This window comes from Neolamprologus brichardi, chromosome 3, assembly GCF_056152115.1.
Source record: "Neolamprologus brichardi isolate AB-2024 chromosome 3, ASM5615211v1, whole genome shotgun sequence".
Classification (NCBI taxonomy): domain Eukaryota; kingdom Metazoa; phylum Chordata; class Actinopteri; order Cichliformes; family Cichlidae; genus Neolamprologus; species Neolamprologus brichardi.
Window position 1 is genome coordinate 609,077 of NC_142106.1, and position 10,013 is coordinate 619,089.

A 10,013-nucleotide genomic window follows, 5' to 3' on the forward strand; every position below is an offset into this window, starting at 1 on the left:
AGTTTGGTCGTGATAGTATAGCCTGTGAGCCCACGTTTAATAATCACGCTAAGGAGTTCAGCGAGCTTTCTGCAAAGGCCTGGTTAGTCTACCAGCTGTACAAGGTATTTGTCATTTGCTATAACTGTATTGTAATATTGTGAAAATTTATAATGTATGGTATTCTAATTGTTTTATGTTTTAATTTAGAATGCGCAGGACTGTAAAGTTATTGTTCTAGGACCTCCGAAGTGGCAGGCGGCCACAAGGTAATTTTTTGTTGTTGTTAAAGCACAAGTGTTACTTATGATAGACCAAAGCGCTTAAAGCCTTTGTGTTCTGTGTTTGTAGTTTTAAATGCAGCAAAGCGCCCGTCTTGAAGAAGCCGTGCCTGTGTTGTCATTTCGGAGTTACAACCTGTAAGCCAAACCTTTTAATTCAGACAGGAAATATTGATGGGAATTGTTGGTCAACACTAAATTTGTGTCTATGGTTGAAAGATCAATGTTATTAAAATAAATTTCATCTCCAGTATTATTTATTGACTTCATTCCATCTCTGTGAATATTGCAGATAGTTGCCACAAGAGGTCACATGATAGATTAGAGAAGCTAACCTGTGGGTCAAACTTTTCAGTTAAAAGTAAACTCCAATCAGCCAGAGACAAATTCACACAAAGCTTTACTGGCATGAGCAGACAAGACAGAAAACAGTCAGCTTGATGCTACATGTGGAAATATTTAGGCATAAACGTTACAGTGCAGCTCCTTCAGATTTGAGTTCAGAACTCATGCTCAGTGGTGACATCAGTGGTGACATCAGCAGTGACATCATCATACATGGATATGGCAGGTTCCTCTCCTGTAGGCAGAGTTAAGATGTTATAATGGAGGTGGATTAGAGTCTGTGTCAGTGCATATCAGAGTTTTCACCTGAGTTCCTGTTCCTGCTACAGCAGATCAACAGCATCAGGATGGTGGAGATGTAGTACAGACATACAACCAGCAGATGGCAGAAGACTCTGAGCATAGACACAGACAGAGGAGGAGAAGGAGATGTGGGATCAGGACGAGGAGCTGAGGAAGAGCAGAACACATGGAAATAAGGACAAGTTTGTGTTTCAGTCACATTGAGGTGCTAAATACTGGAAGGTCAACTCTCTACTTCAGCATGAGCTGTCACTCAATCAGAAACAGGTGTTGCTGTTAGCTTTAAATACCTGCAACAGTCAGCCTGCTATGACCTGATACCATCACCATATCAGTGTAGATTACACTGCAGCTGTAGACGCCTTCATCAGACCTTTGCACATTATAGATGGTGTGGACTGCAGAGAAGCTCTCCCTGTCAGACTCCCTCTCCCTGTCGATGGACCTGACTCTGTAAATGTCATAACGAGGTCTGCAGCTCAAAGTGACATTACTTCCTGCCATCACTGGCAGAGCAGGCATTTCTAGGATCACGTCATCTAAACAAGTACAGACAGACAAAGAAACACAAACTCATGAAGCTAGTGGATGATTGTACAGCAACTCTGTAACAGACTTATAAACAACATGAGCAGCAAATAAAAGCACCTGCAGCAGGTCAAAGTCTCAAATCACCACAAAAACAACAGAAAAAGAAACCAAATCATCACAAAGATTCTGTACCTGATACATAGATGTTGAGCTCGTCACTCTTCTGTCCTGATCTGTCCTCACACCAGTAAGATGACATCGCTTCCAGATCTGAGATGATGCATGAGGAACCATCAATTTGGCCAAAGTCTTCACCACAGCTCTTTATTTCTATGTAATTTCTTCTCTTCAGGGTCCAACCATCAGGGCTGTGAACCCCCTCACAGGTCAGAGTCACAGACTCTCCTGAGAAGAACTGAGGACGGTTTGGACTGACATTCAGAAACACTGGAGGACACACACACACACACCATTGCACTCAGTATCAGGGTTGCATGTAGATGAACCATTAATTGTTTCCACTGGTGTCTATTAGGGATCATGTCCTGACTTCAAAAACCTAATTATCAGTAGACTGCCAGTGGCGGGTCGTGGTCTGTGATGCTGCTGCAGGCGAAATGGACGCATCTGCGCAGCACCTGCAATCATGCCTCGCCGGCATAAAAAGCTGTTCTTTCCTGTGGTTTTTTCTTCTGTCGTTCTTGGTGATGTGTGCAGCTGGCAGTGGGAGAGCTGCAGCCGTTGAGTGTTCTGTTTCAGCAACCGTGTGTTAATAAAGATGCTGGAAAGCTTTCAAATGAGATCGGGTCTGCCATGGTCATTTACACTGCCCTGTCCAGGTAGTGCAAAATTCAATATGGTTTGGTTTCCAAATTGTTCTGTAATTATAACTCAAAAAGTAAGTTAAACAGTTAAATATTTAACTCTGACTAAATATTTATTTATTTGAATATTAAATATTTAAATATTTAATATTTAGTTAAATATTATTTAAAAAAAATAGTTTTGCAGTACAGTTTGCCATATTTACTCAATTCAGCATGAGAGTTCAATGAAAATTTATATAGCATATAAGATAAAATAAGATAAGAAGAACTTTATTTATCCCGAGGGAAATTCTTTTGTCATACACATGCTCAATGCAGCAAGAGAGACAGAGGAATAAGACATACAATATATACAATAAGAATACTAGTATACAGTAATACACTACTGTATATCCTACTGTATATCCTGTATACTAGTATACAGGATATACAGTAGGATAGTGCAAAAAAAGCTGCAGCTTCCAAGCTCTTTAGGCTATACAGCAAACAGTATTTTCTTCATTTTGTTTTCACTACAAATTTCTTATTTTGTAATATTGTGAAATACAGCTCTGTACCATTCAGAAACTGGTAGTAGACATCTTTTAAAATGTGAAGTTTTGTTTTTTTTTACCCACTAAACATGGAAGCAACAATGGAAGCCTTGATTATAGCGTGGTTTTGTTCAATCTGTGCAAAAATGAGTTTGCATACCACCGAAGCACTTCAACGTTACTGTCATGATCCTGGGTCCTGTTGACCCAGCGTTTTGTGTTTTCTATTAGTGATTTTGGTTCTGTTGTTCCTTCTGTTTAGTGTTATTCTGTTCTGCCATCTATTCCTGTGTTAAGTCCGCGTTTCCTAGTCTGTGTCTTTGCGTGTGTGTGTTTCCTGTTTTATTGTGAAGGTCTGCGTCTTATGTGAGTGTTTTCAGTTTGCCTCCCTAGTCTCGTCACGTTTATCACTCCCAGCTGTGTCCCCCACCTGTGTGTAATCTCCCTGTGTTCTCTGAGTGTTTTTAAGTCGTGTCTTCTGTCTTAGTCGTTGCTGGTTCGTCTGTGTTGTTTCCCCTCGGTCTCCCTGCGTCTCTCCATCCGTCTCTCTGTGTATATTTCCCCGGACCTCCCTGCATCTTTGTTCTGGTTTGTTTTGTTACTTTGCACAGTTTAGATTTTCTGTTACAGCTTCACCCGTGCCATTTCTGTTGTATTTACTTTTGTAAATAAATACTCACCTGCACCAGAGCTGCCGCTTCCGGGTCCTAAATAATCACCACACGGCTTGCCCCGGCAGACCGTGACAGTTACGGTACCATGTAAATGCAAAACACTTTGCAGCGAGCACAGAAACTGCCGGAGCTGTTAGCGCTAGTAGTCCCAGTTTGGCAGCCCAAACCTGGACTGGCTTCAGGACCTAAATTAGTAAGTCAACATCGGACAAAATGTGCTGAAGTTAGCATCAGGTGATCCAACTTTCCAACTGCTGTGCCAAAAGACTATTTCAAGTAATATTCAACAGCTTTATGACACTGAAAAAAAAAAGCAAAATTAGATGCATTACAGATAGCCCCACTAGTATGGAGGAAATACACCAGTAGCAAGTGGTAACAATCCAAAAGCTGGCGACTGTATTTGAGCCATGCAGGTAAATAAAACTGTTTTAACTTATTGTTACTCTTTCTTCAAAAAGCTCTTTAGTTGACAGTTATTGTGTAGATTAAAAATTACTTTCTTGAACTGTCTACTACAGGTTTGTGACTGAGCTTCTTGCAGGTGAGACATACGTCTCATGTTCCGATGATGACTCAAAATACAGTGGCTTGCAAAAGTATTATGAACTTTTCCACATGTTTTCACATTACAGCCACAAACATGAATCAATTTTATTGGAATTCCACGTGAAAGACCAACACAAAGTGGTGAACACGTGAGAAGTGGAACCAAAATCATACATGATTCCAAACATTTTTTACAAATAAATAACTGAAAAGTGGGGTGTGCGTTAGCCCCCTGAGTCAATACTTTGTAGAACCAGCTTTGCTGCAATTACAGCTGCCAGTTGTTTAGGGTATGTCTCTACCAGCTTTGCACATCCCAACGTGTAGCTACACTCAACCATCAGTGGCTCCAGATAGCTACAGTGCTCGACCCACACTTTAAGGATTTAAAGTGTCTATCAAGGAAAGAGCGAGAAGAGGTTTGGAGCAGCCTTGAGGTCCTGCTGCAGGAACAGTGTAACAATGCTACCACAAAGGAGCCAGCAAAGACAAAGAGCTTGCTCCTCTGTGATTCAGATAAGGACGCCCTGTGTAACAGGGCCCTGAGTTTGTACAGAGCAAAATCCACCAGCAGCCAGACAGACTACCGCTGCAGTGATGGTCCAGTCGAGCAGGGACCCACCCACAACTGTCTGTCCTGGCCTGTCTGATTAGTCCTGCCACTTCTGTCCCATGTGAGAGACTGTTCTCACCTGCAGGTCACATAGTAACAAAACGAGAGCTGCCCTGAGCTCTGAAAATGTGAAGAGGCTAGTTTGTCTAAATAACTGGCTGAAAGAGACAGACTCTAAATAAGCATGGAGATATTGTGAGTGCAATGGGTTTGTTAGTTTTTGCACTAAAATGATCACACTGTTTTAAAAATAATCTTGGCTAATGTTACTCAGAGTTTAAAGGTGAAGCTGGTCAAATAACCTTTCATGTTGCTGCCTTATTTTATTAAGAAGAAAAACTGCACTTTATGTTGAAAATTTATATTATTATTTAAAGACAATACCATTTTGAAAATGTACTTAAAAAACTTAAAATAGCACTTTATTTTTAAGACTGCCCAGTTTTGGCTGGGGATATTGTTTTTTTTTCTCTGTTTTGAATTGAAATGTAGTTTAAATGCTTTTCCCCCCCATAAATAAAAACAGCGCGGGGGTAAACAATATTTGTGTCCATGTCTATTATTTATTCTTTCACCCACTAAAACCTATTTAAATTTAAAAAAAAACAAACAAACAAAAACATTTGTGCTTTTGGGGCAAATATTCCTCTGCAATTAAATGTAATTAATTGGCATTAATTAATTAAAAAGCGATGGCTTTTTGCAATTGGCTCCTTGTTGTGGTCATTCTAATAGCAGCACTAGCTTGCTAGCTCTGTTCATATCATTAGCTGTTTCACACCTGAATAAAATGAGTAGGTCATTAGCAAGACTGTATAAAACTTGACTGCCTGCTGAAGAATCACATGGCTGAACTGCCACCTCAACATGCTCTCAAGTTCTAGTCAACAACCTACTCATTTTTTTCAAGTGTGTGGCAGCGGGGACGCATGTAAAAGTTTCAGGATATCAGCCCTTGAGGACTGGAGTTTGACACAGGGCTTTGAAGTACGACCAATTTGATAAAAAAAAAATCTTAGATCACACCGTTTGAGTAAAAAAAACAAACAGAAGTCTCCACAATTCTGAAAGTCCCTGTGTCATCAACAACAGACACACATTGTGCCCATATCGTGGTCTAAACCAATCAGAGATAGTCAGGGGCAGGACCTTTCTGATTGACTGTGGTCCATATATTCCTGCAGGCCTACGTGCGTGTATGTTTGAAGGTGCAGGCAGATAGAGAGAGGAGAAGCCTAGGCCCGATAGAAGCTGTGGATAATGAGAAAATACAAAAAGAGCGATTGATAACTTGTTCGTTAAGTTAAGGCCTGATCCGTCCAAAATTCATAGCCAGTGCTCTGACACGGAGCCATCAACCTCTCAGGTTATGTCTAATACTGGTCTGGAGACGGCATCAGATAATGAGCCACTTCTGTCTTCAATTATGTTGGAAGTGATAGCAGAGCTGAAACTAGCGAGCTAACTTCCTGCTAACTTCTAACTCCGTTAGATTTAATAACTTCTGTTTTCATGGATGCCTGGATGTTAAACTTAATTGTTACACCTGGTAAAGCAGCAACGCTGATCATTTTAATACAGATGAAAGAATTTAGATAGTTTTTAAATCTTTAATCTTCCATGGACTCACCTGCAGAAACTGTGAGCACAGACAGCAGCAGCATATCCACACCTGCAACAGGAGGACAGATTCATTCATATACAGTAATATTATCATAAGGTGCAGGTTCATCACACTCAAGCATTAATCAGCTCTCAGAGTTCAGCTGTAAGGAAGGAAAAAATAAGAGAACTGAGAACTTTCTGCATTTCTAATTTTAATTAGTCGACTGTTTAAGGAAGGAACAAAGTGAACAGGAAGTAAAGTTCAGCTCAACTGAAAAACTCGAGAACCTGAAATAAACTGAGGCCAGAGGCTGTTTACCCACACAGAAGAGACACACAACAGGAACACTGTGTTTCATATATGTGATTCCTTCATTAATTTTCATTATTTATTCAAAGAAAAAAAAAGCAGCTCTGTGATGATCAACACAATGTCACTCAGATCTCCATCAGCTGTGAATCTGAACACTAAATGAGCATGCTGTGTGTGCAACAGAGCAACAAACATTACCTGTTCTTTTATTACCTGCTCACATGTGCTGGTCATAGCTGCTAGCTCACTGGGTAAGGGTGTCAGGGTTCTGTAGCTCTGTCCACCGTTTTAGGGAACACATTTCAGCTACAGGGCTTTTACAGAAGTTTTATGTGTATAGATTTTTGAAATGATTACTCAAGCATAAAAACAATGATACACACAATATTTTGGTTCTATAACATTTTCTAACATTACTTTATTAGGTGTGAGAGTTGTTAAGTGTGGATAATTAAATAATAGATTCATGCAATAGCAAATTGTGCCTTGTTCTCAGATGGACAGTGATAGATCAGATGAGGAGATGGAAGGAGGAAGAGTGGCAATGAGTGAGTCGCAGACAGACTCACTCATTGCCACCCGTTGCTTTTTTTGTGTGACTTCAGATCAGTTGTGTTACTACAGTAAGCTAAAGAAAAAGCAACTGTAAATTTGGACATGTGAGGTTGAGCTGAAAAGAATGACACCAAGCAAGGCAGGAAAAAAAATAATTAAACAATTTGAAGGTGAAATACAGTTATATTTTGGACCTAAGAGGGCTAACCCAACAAATCATGGAAAATTAGGTCTAAATTTTTGTTCATGACAGTGCAGATTTCTGACATTTTGGGTAAATTTAAGTAACAATTTCATTTTTTCTACCAAAAAAAGAGTGAAACTCAAGTTAGACTTGTGTTTGTTAAGCAGCCACCCCATGTTGTGTAGCTTTCTGGATTTTACACTTATTGGGCTACATATTTATTTATTATTATGCTTCTGATGACTTCACAAAACCCTGTTTTTACTTTCTAGTATAGAAACCTCCGGGCGGGGGGTGGGGTGGGGGGGTAACAACAAGAAAAATATAACATGTATATCATGGGATGTGATGCTTTGCAGCAATTCCACCAGTAATAATAAAGATAATAATCATTATTAATCATTGTCATAAATGAACAAATCCACATAGAAGTTCTGTATGTGACTCACCGAGGAGCAGAGTGACTGATGCAGGCTTCATGGTGTCTGATAAAGATTGAACAATTACACCTCACCCCTTCGCCCAGCTTCCTCTTCCTGATTTCTTCAGTGTGAACACAGAAATAAACCTACTGCTGCTGTTTCACGCCTGCTCTCTTGACTGCCTCTTTGGTAAATTTGGAGTCCACTGTAGCCCATCTGAGCTCTGATTAGCTTTTAGAGAATCTAACCAGTGACAGGGAACTTTGACCAACCACAGCTTTGTTTGGTTTTTGTTTTTGTTTTTTTCATAGAGGGCAACTTTTCTATTGGCTGCTCTACAGATACTAATGTGAGATCACATGAATTCAGCTGCTGGACAGTGTAACATGACAACAAAAAAAGACAGACTTATGAAAGCATTTAAAGAGAGGCTGAAAAGGAACCATACAACACTTTTCAGGATTAGCCAATGATGGCTTCTCCAGTGTGTTTCTAGTAGATGGTGAAGTGAACAAATAGAGATCATCGTGCTCTATCAACCATATCAGAAACATGAAAAAAATCCTACGTTTTATAAAAAATTATGTATATTATGTTATATTTAATGTGAAACATCACATTACGTTAGCAGAAATATCTGCTTGTGATCAATAAGCACAAACTGTAGCAGCTGCAGTTTTCCTGAGCTACATGGATGGAAAAAGTTTTTACTGAAACACAAATAGAAGACCTAAAGTTAAATAGCTCTTCTTGGACAAAATAATTTTAATCTGTGTGATAACAATGGCCCCGGTGAGGTCAGCTGCTGTGCTGGATGCTCTGACCCAATTTTTCCATTTTTTGCTGATTTTTGTTACTTTATGCTCTACCTGCTCCAATTGTGCACAGGCATTATGGAAAACACACAAATTCACTACAGTAGAGACACTCTGGTTTCTATTGGTTTACACACATTTCATCGTGTTCAACTCCGGACCCAAACTGGCCAAGAGAGATCCTGAGAGAGAACAAAGGACGCGACCCTACGTGATAGCCTTGAGGGAAACGAGCTGGCATCAGGAACAGGCTACTGGGTTGCGCACACCATGCACCCATGCCCAGTATCCTGTTAGCCAATGTTCAGTCCATCGAGAAGAAGTTTGATGACCTCAGGGCCAGACTTAAGTTCCAGGGAGATATTCGGGACTGCAACCTCCTTTCTTTTCGGTTTTACTGCATGGACAGAATAATGGATCGGGGAAGAAAAGAGGTGGTGGAGTGTGTTTGATGGTGAACAACAGATGGTGCGACAGCGTGAGGATTTCAGTATTTCTCCACTCACATGCTCTTGCTCACCCAATCTGGAATTTTTGATGATTAAAAGTCGCCCTTTCTATATTCCTTGGGAATTCACTGCGGTCACTGCCTGCATTGTTTGTATTCCGCCTTACGTGGACTCGGACACTGCCTTATGTGAGCTACATGAGGCTCTCACACAAAACAGGCACTTCACCAGGACGTTGTGCTTATTATTATCAGAGATTTTAACAGAGTAAACCTCCAACGCACATTTCATAACCTTCACCAGCACATCACCTGCCCCACCAGGGGCACTAGGGCATTAGACCACTGCTACACCCCGTTCAAGAACTGCTACAAAGCACAGTCTCTGCTGGCATTTGGAAAATTGGACCGCCCTGCCATTTTCCTAATGCCTGTTTACCAACAAAGGCTAAAGCAGGAAGGACCAATCAGGAGGGAGGTCACACACTGGATGACCATTCAATGACAATGCAGACCGCACTGGATGACGCAGACTGGGACATGTTTCAGCGCAGCTCTGATGACATCTACATGTTTATGGAAGCAGTTGTGGATTTTATCGGGAAACTAGCGGATAATACAGTGGAAAGAACTATCATCCAAACATTTCCGAATCAGAAGCCGTGGGTGGATAAAAACTTCCACGATGCTCTGAGACCATGCACTGTTGCCTACAATGAAGGGCTCATCTCCGATAAAAGACAATAAAAACAAAGCACACATATAAATATTACACACGTAACGTATTACAGCTGTATAATATTGTTATATCATTTAGTAACATTACTGCATGCTATATTATCATGGCATTTGATGGCTCACCTGGTCTTGCTCCACAATCGGTGTTCCCCTTATTCTCATGCAAAGCTCTGTAGTGCCTCAGCATGGATGAGGTGTTGTTGTTATATCCCAGCTCCCTGGCACACAGCAAACACCTTGTACAAAAGTAACGACAGCTTAACATAAATTATTGCACCATCAGTATTATGAAAATACA

The 10,013-nt window shown here is 40.5% G+C and overlaps 1 protein-coding gene across 1 annotated transcript; it reads right to left on the reverse strand.

The window, feature by feature from the left end:
- Window positions 1–642: 642 nt before the first annotated feature.
- On the reverse strand, window positions 643–7,772 carry LOC148103076 (Fc receptor-like B). Its single transcript, XM_087831118.1, has 6 exons — window positions 7,742–7,772; window positions 6,266–6,307; window positions 1,632–1,886; window positions 1,199–1,447; window positions 912–1,055; window positions 643–840 (listed from the first exon to the last, which is right to left on the reverse strand). The coding sequence occupies exons 1-6, from the start codon at window positions 7,770–7,772 to the stop codon at window positions 761–763; spliced, it is 801 nt and encodes a 266-aa protein (XP_087687244.1). The 3' UTR covers window positions 643–760.
- Between the last annotated feature and the right edge of the window lie 2,241 nt (window positions 7,773–10,013).